At 36.1% G+C, this 17,085-nt stretch overlaps 1 protein-coding gene across 5 annotated transcripts in view; it reads right to left on the bottom strand.

The window, feature by feature from the left end:
- LIN9 (lin-9 DREAM MuvB core complex component) overlaps positions 1-17,085 on the bottom strand; it is a 94,378-nt gene that overhangs the window by 39,342 nt on the left and 37,951 nt on the right. For all 5 annotated transcript variants that reach the window (XM_070602662.1, XM_070602664.1, XM_070602665.1 and 2 more), the window contains one exon: positions 15,929-16,086. In XM_070602662.1, the coding sequence (XP_070458763.1) occupies positions 15,929-16,086 (158 nt within the window). The remainder of the gene's footprint in view (positions 1-15,928; positions 16,087-17,085) is intronic.

Genomic DNA, 17,085 nt, shown 5'->3' with positions numbered 1-17,085 from the left:
CCATGTGCATGGAATATCTTTCCATCTCTTTATGTCATCATCAATTTCTTTCAATAATGTCTTACAGTTTCCATTGTATGGGTTTTTCACATCCTTGGCTAAATTTATTCCTAGATATTTTATACTTTTTGTTGTGATTGTAAATGTGATTGTATTCTTTTTATTTATTCATTTATTTATTTTATTAAGATTATGATAGTTTACAATCTTGTGAAATTTCAGTTGCACATTATTGTTACTCATGTTGTAGGTACACCACTTCACCCTCTGTGCCCTCCCCCCAAGCTCCTCTCCCCTGGTAACCACCAATCAGTTCTCTTTGTCTATATGTTAACTTCCACCTATGAGTGGAGTCATACAGAGATTGTCCTTCTCTATCTGGCTTATTTCACTCAACATAATACCCTCAAGGTCCATCCATGTTGTTGTGAATGGGACGATTTTGTCCTTTTTTATGGCTGAGTAGTATTCCATTGTATATATATACCACATCTTTATCCAATCATCAGTTGCTGGGCACTTAGGTTGGTTCCACGTCTTGGCTATTGTAAATAATGCTGCGATGAACATAGGGGTGCATGGGACTTTTGGAATTGCTGATTTCAGGTTCTTAGGATAGATACCCAGTAGTGGGATGGCTGGGTCATAAGGTATTTCTATTTTTAACTTTTTGAGAAATCTCCATCCTATTTTCCATAGTGGTTGCACCAGTTTGCATTCCCACCAACAGTGTATGAGAGTTCCTTTTTCTCCACAACCTCTCCAACATTTGCCACTCTTGGTTTTGGATATTTTTGTCATTCTAACAGGTGTAAGATGATATCTTAGTGTAGTTTTGATTTGCATTTCCCTGATGATTAGTGATGATGAGCATCTTTTCATGTGTCTATTGGCCATCCTTATATCTTCTCTGGAGAAACGTCTGTTCATGTCCCCGGCCCATTTTTTGATGGGGTTGTTTGATTTTTTGTTGTTGAGCTGTGTGAGTTCTTTATATATTATGGAGATTAACCCTTTGTTAGATAAATAACTTGTAAATATTTTTCCCAATTAGTGGGCTGTTTTTTTGTTTTAATCCTGTTTTCCCTTGCCTTGAAGAAGCTCTTTAGTCTGATGAAGTCCCATTTGTTTATTCTTTCTATTGTTTCCCTCATCTGAGGAGTTATGGTGTCCGAAAAGATTCTTTTGAAACTGATGTCAAAGAGTGTACTGCCTATATTCTCTTCCAGAAGACTTATTGTTTCAGGCCTAATCTTTAGGTCTTTGATCCATTTTGAGTTTATTTTGGTGAATGGTGAAAAAGAATGGTCAATTTTCATTCTTTTACATGTGGTTGTCCAGTTTTCCCAACACCATTTGTTGAAGAGGCTCTCCTTTCTCCACTGTATGTTCTTAGCTCCTTTGTCGAAGATTAGCTGTCCATAGATGTGTGGTTTTATTTCTGGTCTTTCAATTCTGTTCCATTGATCTGTGTGCCTGTTTTTGTACCAGTACCATGCTGTTTTGATTACTGTAGCTTTGTAGCATGTTTTGAAGTCAGGGATTGTGATGCCGCCGGCTTTGTTCTTCTTTCTCAGGATTGCTTTAGCAATTTGGGGTCTTTTGTTGCCCCATATGAATTTTAGGATTCTTTGTTCAATTTCTGTAAAGAGTATCATTGGGATTCTGATTGGGACAGCATTGAATCTGCAGATTGCTTTAGGTAGCATGGACATTTTAACTATGTTTATTCTTCCAGTCCATGTGCATGGAATGTCTTTCCATCTCTTTATGTCGTCATCAATTTCTTTCAAGAAAGTCTTGTAGTTTTCGTTGTATAGATCTTTCACTTCTTTGGTTAAATTTATCCCAAGGTATTTTATTCTTTTTGTTGCGATTGTGAATAGGATTGAGTTCTTGAGTTCTTTTTCTGTTAGTTCATTGTTAGCGTATAGAAATGCTACTGATTTATATATGTTGATTTTATACCCTGCAACTTTGCTGTAGCTGTTGATTGTTTCTGATAGTTTTCCTATGGATTCTTTGGGGTTTTCTATATATAAGATCATGTCGTCTGCAAACAGCAAGAGTTTTACTTCTTCGTTGCCTATTTGGATTCCTTTTATTTCTTTTTCCTGCCGAATTGCTCTGACCAACACCTCCAGTACTATGTTGAATATGAGTGGTGACAGTGGGCACCCTTGTCTTGTTCCTGTTCTCAGAGGGATGGCTTTCAGTTTTTGTCCGTTGAGTATGATGTTAGCTGTGGGTCTGTCATACATGGCCTTTACTATGTTGAGGTACTTTCCTTCTATACCCATTTTATTGAGGGTTTTTATCATAAATGGCTGTTGGATCTTGTCGAATGCTTTCTCTGCATCTATTGAGATGATCATGTGGTTTTTGTTTCTCATTTTGTTAATGTAGTGTATCACGTTGATTGACTTGCAGATGCTGAACCATCCCTGTGTCCCTGGTATAAATCCCACTTGATCATGGTGTATAATCTTTTTGATGTATTGCTGTATTCTGTTTGCCAGAATTTTGTTGAGGATTTTTGCATCTATGTTCATCAGTGATATTGGCCTGTAGTTTTCCTTCTTTGTGTTGTCCTTGTCAGGTTTGGGGATCAGGGTGATGTTGGCTTCACAGAATGTGTTAGGAAGTGCTCCATCTTTCTCAATTTTCTGGAATAGTTTGAGAAGGATAGGTATTAAATCTTCTTTGAATGTTTGGTAGAATTCTCCAGAGAAGCCATCTGGTCCTGGACTCTTATTTTTGGGGGAGGTTTTTGATTATTGTTTCTATTTCTTTACTTGTGATTGGTCTATTCAGATTCCCTATTTCTTCCTGATTCAGTTTGGGGAGGTTGTAAGAGTCTAGGAATTTGTCCATTTCTTCTAGTTTGTTCAATTTGTTGGCATATAGTTTTTCATAGTATCCTCTTATGATCCCTTGTATTTCTTTGGTATACATTGTGATTTCTCCTCTCTCATTTCTAATTTTATTTATTTGAGACTTCTCTCTTTTTTTCTTAGTGTGTCTGGCTAAGGGTTTGTTGTTTTGTTAATTTTTTCGAAGAACCAACTCCTTGTTTCATTGATCCTTTCTACTGTCTTTTTTGTTTCAATATTGTTTATTTCTGCTGTAATTTTTATTATTTCCCTCCTTCCACTGACTTTGGGCTTTGTTTGTTCTTCTTTTTCGAATTCTGTTAGGTGTCGTTACAACAAAAAATTTTTTTGAAAAAACCACAAAACTATAAATGTGATCCCTAATTTGATATATGAATGAAATCATATATCTACCAAACCAAGGGGAAAATATTTTTAAAAGTCAACAGAAGAACTCTGGTCATTATAATCATGAACAAAACACTAGGAGTAGTTCAACTGAAAAAAAAAAAGACAAGGGTGCAGTGCAGACAGGAACTAATACACTAGGTCTGAGACTGCTATCCTCAGAAAGGCCTGCCTGCAAGGTCGGCATCTGAGAACTTGAATTTTGAGAGTGTTCCCATACTAATAAAGGTGGTTTACAGTGCCAACACTGTTTGTACGAACAATGCGGTTTATGTTGGAGACCTGCTTTCCAATGCCTGTATGTACTCGGCAGAAAGTGCGTATGTGGCAGCCCCTATGAAAACCTTGGGCACTGAGTCTAATGAGTTTCTCTGGTAGACAACATTTCACAAGTGTTGTTCCAACTTGTTGTTGGAGGAATTGAGCAAGTCTTGAGTGACACTACAGGGAGGGACTCTTGGAAGCTTGCATCTGGTTTCCTCTGGACTTCGGCCCCATGTACTCTTCCCTTTACTAATTTTGCTTTGTATCCTTCTCTGTAATAAGCCATGGCTGTGAGTCCAACTATGTGCTGAGTACTCTCAGCCTTTCTAGTGAATCACCAAACCTAGGGTGGTCTTGGGGACCTCTCACATAGATGAATTTTTGTGTCACTATTATTTAAATTCAGTCTGAAATAAAACCAGGAAAATATGCACATGGAGCAGAGGGGAGAAAAAATAAAAAATAATTAAATAAATAAATAAAACCAGGAAAATCCAAGCAAACATCCAGCGTGAGTGAAAAATATAAGAACAGTAGCACCTAAGGCATTAAACTAGGCAAAGTGACACATTTTATACAGAAAAAAGTACATGGGCCAGCCCCATGGCTGAGTGGTGTAAGTTCGTGCGCTCTGCTTCAGCGGCCCAGAGTTTCACCAGTTTGGATCCTGGGTGGCTCATCAGGCCATGCTGAGGTGGCGTCCCACATGCTGCAACTAGAAGGACTCACAACTAAAAAAATATACAACTATGTGCTGGGGAGCTTTTGGGAGAAAAAGCAGGAAAAAACCATACAATACACACTATCATTTTAATAGAACACAAATATTCAATGCAAAACTGTTTAAAAGGATTAATTGATAAAACCACAATTGTAGAACCTAACGTATTATTCTCAGTCTTTGCCAGATGAATTACGGGAAAATTAAACAGGCATACACAAGGTAAGAATAATAAATAAAGTTGAGTAAACAAACATATATACAGAATAGGACTTCCAGTTATGGCAGCGTGAAGAGGTTGGTGATTCTTCTCTGCAAAAGATAAATATAAACCTGTGCAAGACTGTCAAAGACAACCATTCACGGTATCGGAAATGGACCAAATGCAGAAAACAATTAAGAAATGTTTACTGTTGAAAAACTGCGAGAGCTGCAGGTAAGGACAGATGAAGTCAGTGGCCTTTTTCATGAGGCTATTGACATCCCCACCATCACCACCAACTTGGTTGGTGAGAATGGTTTTTCTAGTGTATGGCTGGTCATGAACACCAGCAGTCTCACTGCCAGAGAGGGCAAACTTGATGTGGACAGTGGGTAAAAACCCGTGACTGTGCTAGTTAAAAGCGGTGAACTCAGGGGCCGGCTCCGTGACCGAGTGGTTAAGTTCGCATGCTCCACTGAGGTGGCCCAGGGTTCGGATCCTGGGCGCGGACATGGCACCGCTTGTCAGGCCACGTTGAGGCAGCGTCCCACATCCCACAACTACAAGGACCTGCAACTAAGATATACAACTATGTCCGGGGGTGGGGGGAGGGAGGTTTGGGAAACAAAGCAGAAAAAAAAAATTTGGCAACAGCTGTTAGCCTAGGTGCCAATCTTTAAAAAAAAAAAAAAAAAAGTGGTGAACTCAATCAGGAAAGAATAAGAAAAAGCTGAAACTTTGTAAGCTCAAGGTGTAGTCCTGGCTGAGATGAGTGGCATCTTTCATGTCTCTCGATGATTTCTTTTCCCTTTACTCCCTTAACTCAGATAACCTACATTACTTTTAGGACAGTTCAGATTCTTACAATTTCTTAACAAACCAATGATTTTAAAATTCCTTGTTAGACTCTGACTTCTCTGACTACACAGAGTTCTAGAACTATTCAGAGTAACAGGCACCCGATGAACATCTTCCTGTATAATGTGGCCAAAGTATCATATCTAAACGTTTCCCCAAAACTTCTCCACTATTCAAATTTTCCATCATTTTGGTGTTTGTCAAAACTTCTGTGCTCTTTACTCTGTACCTAAGAATCATTTAGTTACTTTTTACCTGCCTTCTTTGCTCCTACTGCAAAATCCCTAATATAGTTACCTTTTCAAGATTTTATTTTTCCTTCTTCTCTCCAAAGCCCCACAGTACATAGTTGTATATTTTAGTTGTGGGTCCTTTCTAGTTGTAGCATGTGGGATGCTGCTGCAGCACGGCCTGATGAGCGGTGCTAGGTCCGTGCCCAAGATCCGAATCGGCGAAACCCTGGGCTGCCGTAGCGGAGCACGAGAACTCAACCACTGGGCCACTGGGCCGGCCCCTATAGTTACTTTCTAAATGCCTTTTGTTTTTCTTTTTGAGGAAGAATCTGTCTACTACTCCCTGTTTACTAAAAATTTTTTCCCAGTAAGGAATGTACAATTCTGTTTGTTACTAGTACTTTTTCTTTCTAGGTAAAATTTACATACAGTAAAATGAAACATTAAGTGTAATTCTAAGTTTTGAGAAATGAATACATCCATGTAAAACACACCTTTATCAAGTCACAGACTATTCCTATCATCCAGGAAATTCCCCTTCCCAGTCAATCCTTTCTTCAGAAGCAACCACTTTTCTGATATTTTTCCACCATAAATTAATTTTGCCCGTTCTACAACTTCATATAAATGGAACCATGCAATATGCAGTCTTTAGTTTTCAGCTTCTTTTGCTCAGCATATTGTCTGAAGTTAATCTATATGTCAATAGTTATGTCCTTTTAATTCCTTATTTGTATTCCATTGTAAGAAAATATCACGTTATGTTTATCCACTCTCCTGTCGTTGGGCTGATTCTGAGTTTTGGTTATAGAGTTATCAACAAAGATGCTATGAACACTCCTGCACATATCCTTCTGTGGACAGCTGTTTTTACTTCTCTTAGGTAAATACCTTGGAGCAGAACTGCTGGATCACAGGGCAGGCATATGTTTAACTTTCTAGAAAACTGCTATGCTATTCCCCAAAGTGGTATACCATTTTATAATCCTACTAACAGTGTACAGGAATTATGGTAGCTCCATATCCCTGTCAACATTTGATATTATCAGTTGTTTCAATTTTAGCTATTTTGCCGTGTGTGTAGCAGTATTTCATTATGCTTTTAATTCGCATTTCCCTGATAACTAATGATGTTGAGTACTTCTTTATGTGTTCATTAGCCATTCATATTTCTTCCTTTGGGAAGTGTCTATTCAAGTGTTTGGGGTTTTTTTAGTTGCATTATCTTTTTATTACTAACTTATAGTTCTTCTTTTTTTTTTTTAAAGATTTTATTTTTCCTTTTTCTCCCCCAAACCGCCTGGTACATAGTTGTGTATTTTCAGTTGTGGGTCCTTCTAGTTGTGGCATGTGGGATGCCACCTCAGCATGGCTTGAAGAGCGGTGCCACGTCCACACCCAGGATTTGAACCAGTGAAACCCTGGGCCGCTGAAGCGGAGCGCATGAACTTAACCACCAGGCCACCGGGCCGGCCCCAACTAACTTATAGTTCTTTTTATTTTCTAGATATGTCCTTTCTCAGGTATGTTATGGAAATATTTTCCCATAGTATATGGCTTGCCTATTTATTTTCTGAATGGTGGCTTTTAGTGAGAAGTTATTTTTAAGTTAAACCTAAAAATCATCCTTTTTTTTTGAGGAAGATTAAGCCTTGAGCTAACATCCACTGCCAAGCCTCCTCTTTTTGCTGAGGAACATTGGCCCTGAGCTAACATCCGTGCCCATCCTCCTCTACTTTATATGTGGGACGCCTGCCACAGCATGGCTTGAGCAGTGGTGGGTAGGTCTGCACCTGGGATCCAAACCGGTGAACCCCAGGCTGCCAAAGCAGAGCATGTGAACTTACCCTCTGCACCACCGGGCTGGTCCCTGTTTTCCTTTTTTGATAATTATTTTCTTTGACAGATCCAAGAAATCTCCGCCTACTTACAGATCACAAAGATATTCTCCTGTATTTACTCATAGAAACTTTATAATTTTAGCCTTTATGTTCAGCCCTTTGGTCAATCTTAGATTAAGTTTTTTAGTTAGTATGAGGAAGGGTCAAGGTTCATCTTATTTCCATATGGATATCTAGTTGTTCAATGATTATTTATCGAAATGCCCTTCCTTTCCATTGAAATGCTTTGGTGCCTTTAGGAAATCAACTGCACGTATGTCTGGGGTTTATTTCTGGATTAGGCTTCTCATCTCCATATAAACATTATAATAAGCATGTAAATTTCAATTAAAAAAAACAAACAATGCTTGCTGTGATTTGGACTGTTTACCTCTACTGCTCAATCTTGGCAGAACTAACATTTTTAATAATACCAAGTTTTCCAATCCATGAACCTGCTTTCTCTCTCCAATTATTTAGGCTTTTTACATTATTATCAACAGAATCATTTTTTTTAAATGTCATTTTCCAGTTGTTTCCTTATATTATATAGAAATAGAGCTAATTTTCATGTTGACTTTATATCCGAAGACCTTGCAAAAAAAATTCATTTATTGATTCTAGTAGTTGATTTGTAGATTCCTTAGGGCTTTCTGCAGGTGATCGTGTCATCTGTGAAAAGAGATAGTTTTACTTCTTCCAATCTTTCTGACTTTTATTTCTTTTTCTTGTCTTTTACACTCTAGCAGAATGTTGAATACAAAGGGTGAGTGTGTCCTTGCATTGTTTCTCATCTTAGAGGCAAAGCATTCAAAATTCCATCATTGAGTATGTAGCTGTACAAAGGTTTTTTCATATATGAACTTTGTCAGGTTGAGGAAGTTCCCTCCTATTTTTAGTTTGTTGAGTTTTATCATGAGTGGGCATTATTACTGTCAAATGATTTTTGCTTTTCTACTGATAGGACCATGTGATTTTTTTGCCCTATATGCTACTAAATATGGTGAATTACATTAGTGGATTTTTAAAAATAGACTTTCTTTTTTACAGCAATTTTAGGTACATAGCAAAATTTACTGGAAAGTACAGAGTTCCCACACATGCCCTACTCTCCTCTTCCTAAGAGCCTCCCCTACCATCATCAACCCATATAGCTCCTCCCCCATGATACACACACAGGCTCTCCCACTATCAACATCCCACACCAGAGTGGTACATTTGTAACAGCTGATGAACCTACATTGACACATAATTATCACCCAAAGTCTATAGTTTACACTAGGGTTCACTCTTGGTGTTACACATTCTGAGTTTTGACAAAGGTATAATGGTATGTACCATTACAGTATCATTCAGAATAGTTTCACTGCCCTAAAAACCTCTGTGCTCCATCCTCCTCCTCCTCAACGGCTGGTAAGAAGTGATCTTTTTATTGTCTCCACAGTTTTGCCTTTTCGAGAATGTCAAATAGTTGGAATCACTCAGTATGTAACCTTTTCAGATTGGCTTCATTCACTTGGTAATATGCACTTCAGGTTCCTCCAAGTCTTTTCACAGCTTGATAACTCATTTTATTTTAGCACTGAATAATATTCCATTGTCTGGATATACCAGTTTGTTTATCCATTCACCTACTGAAGGACATAGTGGTTGCTTCCAAGTTTTGGCATTTATGAATAAAACTGCAATAAGCATCCATGTACAGGTTTTTGTGTAGAAATAAGTTTTCAATTCATTTGGATAAATACCAAGGAGTATGATTCCTGGATTGTATGGTAAGAACACGTTTAGTTTGGTAAAAAACTGCCAAACTGTCTCCCAAACTGGCTGTACCATTTTGCATTCCCACCAGAAATGAATAAGAGTTCCTGTTGCTCCACATTCTCATCAACATTTGATGTTGTCAGTGTTCCAGATTTTGACCATTCTGATAGGTGTGGAAGGGTATTTTATTGTTTTAATTTGCATTTCCCTGATGACATATGATGTGGAGCATCTTTTTATATGTTTATTTGCCCTTTGTATATCTACTTTGGTGAGGTATCTGTTCAAATATTTTCTCTATTTTTTAACCAAGTTGTTAGTTTTCCTATTATTGAGTTTTAAGAATTCTTTGTATGTTTTGGATAACAGTCCTTTATCAGATATATCTTTTGCACATATTTTCCCCCTAGTCTGTGGTTTGTCTTCTCATTCTCTTGACAGTGATTATTTTTTCAACTATTTTATTGTGGTAAAATACACATAAACATTACCATCTTAACCATTCTTACATGTACAGTTCAGTGATATTAAATATTCATAATGCTGTGCAACCACCACCTATATCCACAACTCTTTTCATCTTGTAAAACTGAAACCCTATATCCATTAAACAATAACTCCCCATTCATCTCTCCTCCCAGCCCCTGGCAACCACCGTACTACTTTCTGTGTCTACAACTGTGACTATTGTAAGAAGCTCATGTAAGTGGATTCATACAATATTTGTCTTTTTGCGACAGGCTTACTTCACTTAGCATAATGCCCTTAAGTCCATCCATGTTGTTGCAAAGAGCAGGATGTCCTTTTTATGGCTGAATAATATTCCTCTGTATACATATATATCACATTTTCTTTATCCATTAATCCATCAATGGACACTTAGGTTATTTCCATGTCTTTCCTATTGTAAATGCTGCTACAATGAACATGGGGGTGCATATATCTTTTCGAGAGAATAACTTTATTTTCCTTTGAATAAATGCCCAGAAGTGGAACTGCTGGATCATATGGTAGTTCTATTCTTAACTTTTTGAGGATCCTCCGTACTGTTTTCCATAGTGGTTGCACCAATTTACATTCCTACCAGCAGTGCACAAGGGCACCCTTTTCTCCACATCCTCAACAACACTTGTTATTTCTTGTCTTTTTGATGACTCATTCTAACAGGCATGAGATGATATCTCACTGTGGTTTTGATGTGCGTTTCCCTGAAGATTAGGGATGTTGAGTAAGACGTCTTTTCATGTACTTCTTGGCCATTTGGATATCTTCTTTGGAAAAATGCCTATTCCGGTCCTTCGTCCATTTTTTAATCAGATTATTTGGGTTTTTTTGCTATTGAATTGTATGAGTTCCTTATATATTTTGGATATTAACTCCTAGTCAGATATATGATTTGAAAACATTTTCTCTCCCTTTCTGTAGGTTGTCTTTTCATTTTCTTGACCATTTCTTTTGCTGTGCAAAAGCTTTTTAGTTTGAAATACTCCCACTTGTTGATTGTTGCTTTTGTTGCCTTTACTTTTGATGTCATATCCAAAAAGATCACTGCCAAGACCAATGTCAAGGAGCTTTTTCCCTATGCTTTGTTCTAGAAATTTTACAGTTGTAAATCTTACATTTAAGTCTTTAATCAACTTTGAGTTACCTTTTGTGAGTGGTGTTAAGTTGGGAGTCCAGTTTTATTCTTTTGCATGCAGATATTTGGTTTTCCCAACACCACTTATTGAAGAGACTATTTTTCCTTCATTCAACCCCATTCTTGGTTCTCTTGTCAAATATCCGTTGACTGTATATGCATAGGTTTATTTCTGGGGTCCCAATTCTGTTCCATTGGTGTGTGTGTCTGTTTTTATGCCAGTCCTATATTGTTTTAAACACTACAGCTTTGTAATATGTTTGAAGTCAAGAAGTGAGTCCTCCAGCTTTGTTCTTCTTTCTCAAAATTATTTTGGCTATTAGGATCTTTAGTGGTTCCACATGAACTTTAGGATTGTTTTCCTGTTTCTGTAAAAAATGCCACTGGAATTTCATAGGGATTACACTGAATCTATAGATGACTTGGGGTAGTATGGACATTTTAACAACATGAAGTACTCCAATCCAGGAACATGGAGCAACTTTCCATTTATTTGTATTTTCTTCAATTTCTCTCATCAATGTCTTATAGATTTCAGTGTACAGATCTTTCACCTCCTTTGTTAAATTTATTCCTAAGCATTTTATTGTTTTTGATGTCATTGTGAATGGGACCATTCTCTTATTTTGTCAGATATTTCATCATTAGAGTATAAAAATGGAACTGATTATTGTATGTTGATTTTGTATCCTGTAATTTTACTGAATTCGTTTATTAGTTCTAACAGTTTCTGACAGATGTTTTTAGGGTTTTCTACATATACGATCACGTCATCTGCAAACAGAGACAATTTTACTTCTTTCCTTTTGATGTGGATGCCTTTTATTTCTTTTTCTTGCCCGATTGCTCTGGCTAGGCTTCCAGTACTATGTTGGTGAGAGTGGTCACCCTTGTCCTGTTCCTAATCTTAGAGGAAAAGCTTTCAACTTTTCCCTGTTGAGTATGATGTTAGCTGTGGGCTTGTTCTTTAGCTTACCAAGGTGAAAATTTAAACCTTTGAAAAATACATAAGCATTTTTTTCTGATGTAAGTATTTAAAACTGCAAATTTCCCTCTATGTACTGCTTTAGCTGCACCCCACAAATTTTTATATGTCGTATGTTTATTACCTTTCAATTAGAAATAGTTTCTAGGGGTTGGCCTGGTGGCGCAGCAGTTGAGTTTACATGTTCCACTTCTCGGCAGCCCGGGGTTCACCAGTTTGGATCCCGGGTGCAGACATGGCACCGCTTGGCAAAAGCCATGCTGTGGTAGGTGTCCCACATATAAAGTAGAGGAAGATGGGCATGGATGTTAGCTCAGGGCCAGTCTTCCTCAGCAAAAAGAGGAGGATTGGCAGTAGTTAGCTCAGGGCTAATCTTCCTCAAAAAAAAAAAAGAAAGAAATAGTTTCTATTTTCCCTTGAGAATTCTCCTTTTACTTAAAAGTTATTTAGAAGTATGATGCTTAATTCCCAAATATTTGCGTGTTTTCAGAGCTCTCTCAGCTTCAAATTCTAATTAAATTCTGTTGTGCTAGAAGAAATTGTGTGTATGATCTCATTCTTTTAAGACTGATTGACATTTGTTAATGGGCCAGCATATGGTCTGTCTTGATAAACAAAGCAAGCGCATGTGCACAGAATATGTATTCTGCAGTTTTGGGGTATAGTGTTCTAAAAATATCAATTAGATCATCATGATTGGTAGTGTTGTTCGGATTCTTTTCTGTATTGACTTTTTCCCCTGTTCTCAATTACTTGTAGAGAGTTGCTAAAATCTACAACTCTGATTGTTGATTTGTATATTTCTTCCTTTAGTTGTCTTAGTTTTTGCTTTAAGTATTTGGAAGTTCTGTTATTAAGGGCCTACTAATAAATATATATTAGAATTGTTGTGTGTTTCTAATGAATTGACCTTTTCATCCTTATCAAATATTATTCTCTCTCTGGTAATACTCCTCATTTTGAAATCTACTTTATCTAATGTTAATAGAGCCATTTCAACTTTCTATGGATAATATTTGGATTTTCTACCTTTTTCACTCTTTTGCTTTTAACCTACCCGTGATTTTATATTTTAAATACAACTCTGTAAGTATATATTAAGTACAACTCTTGAAGACAATGTATAGTGGTTCTTACTCCCCCCTGCCCCCAAAATCCAGTCTGATAATCTCTACTTTTTAAGTGTAGTGTTTGGTTGACATTTAATATAATTAAAATATAATTTAATTATTCAAAGTAAACTATTCAAATTCAAATTTAATTAACGAAAATAATTTAATTAAAATATGACCAGACATAAGTCTATTATCTTGCTATTTATTTTCTACTTATCCCATTTGTTTTTTGTTCTTCTTTCTTTCCTGTCATCTTTTCACTTAATTGGGTATTTGTTAGTATTTCAAAATTAATTTCTCTACTGGCTTTGTATCCTCTTAGCATTTTTAAAAAAGTAATTCCTCTAGTAGTTCTCAAAGTATAGTCCCACACCAGCAGCATCAACATTACTTGGAAACTTCTTAAAGATGCAAATTCTCAGGCCCCACCCCCAGCCTTCTGAATGAGAAACTCTGGGGTGAGGTCTAATAATCTGTGTTTTATCAATCCCTCCAGGTAATTCCGATTCTGATGAACCTTAATACTCTAGGTATTATAATATACACTCTTAGTACACTCTACTTAGAGTTAATACTGTATGCTCTCATAAGAAATTTAAGAATCTTGCAACACAACGGTTCCATTTTACACATATATCTACCATTTCTGGTGTTCTCTGTTTCTTTCTGTAGATTTTAGATTCTGTGTGGTATCATTTCCCCTCAATCTGAAGAATTTTATTTGGAATTACTTGTAGCATTTTTCCTTCTAAGAAGTCAGTTGTCATTCATATCATTGTTCCTTATGTAACATGTTGTCTTTCTATGACTGCTTTCAAGATTTTCTCTGTAGGTTTTCTGTATTGTCTCTAACTATGAGTTTTGTATACATGTGGGTTATCTGGCTTGGAGTTCAGAGTATCCTTGATCCGTACTTTTAAAAAAATCAGATTTGGGAACTTTTTTCCTTTATTTTCTCTGGTTGTTTTTTCGTTTTTTCCCCGTGCCATTGTGTCTCTCCTCTCCTTTTAGGGACTCTAATCACACATATACCATATTGCTTAATATTGTCCCCTAGGTCTCTGAGGCTCTATTAACGATTTTTCCATTTTTTTTCTCCCTCTTTTCATAGTGGATAACTTATAGTGATGTACTCGCAAATTCACTGACTCTTGCTTTTGTTTTTTCCAATCTGCTTGTAAGCCCACTGAGAATTTTTTTCAGAAATTGTACTTTTCAATTCTAGATTTGGTTTATCTAAATAATTTCCATTTATCTTTTGAGATTTTCCCATTCATCATGACCATATTTACCTTTAAGTTCTTAAACATGTTTTATAATAAATATTTTGAAGTCATTGTCTGCTAATTCCAATATCTGAGTCATCTCAGCATCTATTTCTATTGATGGCTTTTTCTCTTGATTATAGAACCTGATTTCAGGCTTCTTCATGGGTCTAGTAATTTTTTATTCTATGTCAGAATTTTTATGGTAGACAAAAAATTACTGGCAAATCTTTTTCACCCTGTCATGCTTGCTCTTATTGCTAAGGTTGGTCTGCTTCAGCTACGAACTTAATTTAGAGTAGCTTTACTCCTTAAAGAGACTCTTTGAATTGCATATAATTTTTATGTGTCACAAAATATTATTCTTTTGCTTTCTAAACTACTTATAAAGGTAAAAATCATTCTTATTTTATAGATCATATATAAATAGGTGGCAAATTAGATTTGGCCCATGGGCCATAGTTTGCTGAGTCCTACTCTAGACCACATAGAACTTTAAAAATCTCTAGTAGTTGATTCCTATAAACTCCTCTCATATCTTGATACATCCAGTCTTACCTATTCTCCATTGTAACAAGAGTACCTACTTATAGATCTTCTATAAAATTTTTAGTCTTATCACATAATATTCCCAGTCCTTAAAATTCTGGAGCAATTAACTTCTAAGGATTTCCTATCTGAGTCTGTGAGTCACTCTATTCATGCCAGCATTTCTCTGATTAGTAGTTACACTATAGACTTTGTACTTATTTATATGGGGCTTTTAGAACTAATTTATCTTTTCAAGAATGTTATCTCTCCCTCACTCCATCTCCACTCCCATTCTCAGACTAGTTTTGTTCATAGAGAGACCATATCATCTGTAACTTCTGTACATGGTAAGTTAGGACTAAATGCATAGGTCTACATTCCATATGCACGACATAATCTCTTTCCTATTATCTACCTTTCCTCTTAATTACTCATTTTTACAATATAATGGAAACATGTACCACTTAACCCCCAAAAAATGATATAAATATGTAACTCAAAGCTCCCTTTCCTCCAGAAAATATTCCTCAATTAATCAAGTCATTTTTTCAAACCCTTTCAGTACAATTACTACCCTATCTACCCACCTAACAACTTTCTATTTCTTGCATTACATAAATTGTAATTTTAATTCACCAAATAATTAAGGATTAACTTAAACCTGAGGTTTGGGTGGCACTTTCCCTCCACATTACAACAGAAGTGAATACGTAGACTCAAATCTACAAACTGACAGAATTTACACCCTTACAAAATTTTGAGCAAACTATGTACTGAATAATTAAGTTTTATTCAGTAATTAGAAATGGACTATTTCTAGACCCAAAGATGACAAGAACATTGGTGGTTGTGAACTAACTAGATAAGACTGGTTAGAAAGGAAAATAAATAATGTGGAATCAAGACAGAATAATTTAAAATTTTAAAGATAATTTACTCCAGGGAATTTTAAGTCTAGTCTTTGTGGCAGTGTGCTTTAGTTTACATTGTAGCAGACGTTGCTTTGAACCAGTATGCTTCCTTCCAATTACTGTAAAGACAGACTTCACATATGAAGAAAAAGTAACCTCTGCACATATTACTGTAGAGTTATAGTTTAAGCTTTCTAAATTTAAACGCCATTTCTCTAATAGCGGTTTTCTGGGTGAAAAATTACAAGTCAAAATAGTAATCAGCTTATCTTCACTTACCTGTAACTTTGGTTCCAATAACCAGAGGCAAAGGAATTTCATCTGGGAGATCTTTGAATTGCGAAACATCTGCAACTTTCCTTTGTTGTAAGAGCCTTATTTTCTGCCGTTTCTGTTTTAACGCTGATCTCTCTTCCTCAAAAAATGCAGAAGAACATCTAGAATAAATTATAAAAATCATATAAACTGATAACTATACTGTATAAAAAATTCAAATCAGACCATCCCTACCACTGTTCTCTTTTTCCCTTTCATTCTTTAGGGTACTGTATTTAAAAATGGATTCTTAGAAATAATAATTGTTTCTCTTCAAAGCAAATTACCTTTATATCTTTTTAAAATAGGACCTTGCAAGACTCAAAGATATATAAGCAAGTCTAGATTATTCCTTCCTACAAAGTAGGAGGATATGTTCACCATTCTTTGTCAAAATTGCATTTGGATCCCAGGTCTCCTTTTAAGGACGAAGTTCAACTTCAATATTCTATTCAGAAGAACATGGTATTTTCCCTGTGACCCACTGAGCGCACCAATAGAGGAATTAAAGGTGAGATTTGCCACTGTGTAAACTTTTAATCATAATTCCTGCCATGAAGTATGAATACTGAATCTACTCTCATCTTTAGGGCGTGTCTTCTATTTTCAAATTCTAGGATGAACCAAAGGTATTTAGACATAGTTTTCATGGCATCAAACATAAATATCTGTAAAACCAACACCACATAATAAACACATGAAGACATAAATCATCCCCCAAAGTTCCCTTGTGCCACTTTATTATCCCTCCTTTGTATTCTTCCCCCTTCAATACTCTCACTTTTCAAGTCATCATTAAGTTATTTCTGTTGTTATAGTTTCTATCTTCTAAAATTTTATGTAAATAGAATCTAGTATGTACTAATTCAGCATAATTATTCTAAGATTCATCCATGTTGCTGCATGTATCAATGGTTCATTCCTTTTTACTGGAGAACAGTATCCTATTCTGTAGATGTGTTACAATTTGTTTACCTATTCACCTGTTGGTGGACATATACTTTTGGCTGCTACAACAGCGCTGATATGAACATTTGTGTATAAGTTTTTCTATAAACATACGCTTTAATTTCTCTTGACTAAATACCCAGGAGTGGAATGGATGAGTCATACGGTCAGTG

The sequence above is a fragment of the Equus przewalskii genome, chromosome 31 (assembly GCF_037783145.1).
Source record: "Equus przewalskii isolate Varuska chromosome 31, EquPr2, whole genome shotgun sequence".
NCBI lineage: Eukaryota > Metazoa > Chordata > Mammalia > Perissodactyla > Equidae > Equus > Equus przewalskii.
This window is presented reverse-complemented; position numbering and strand designations above follow the sequence as displayed.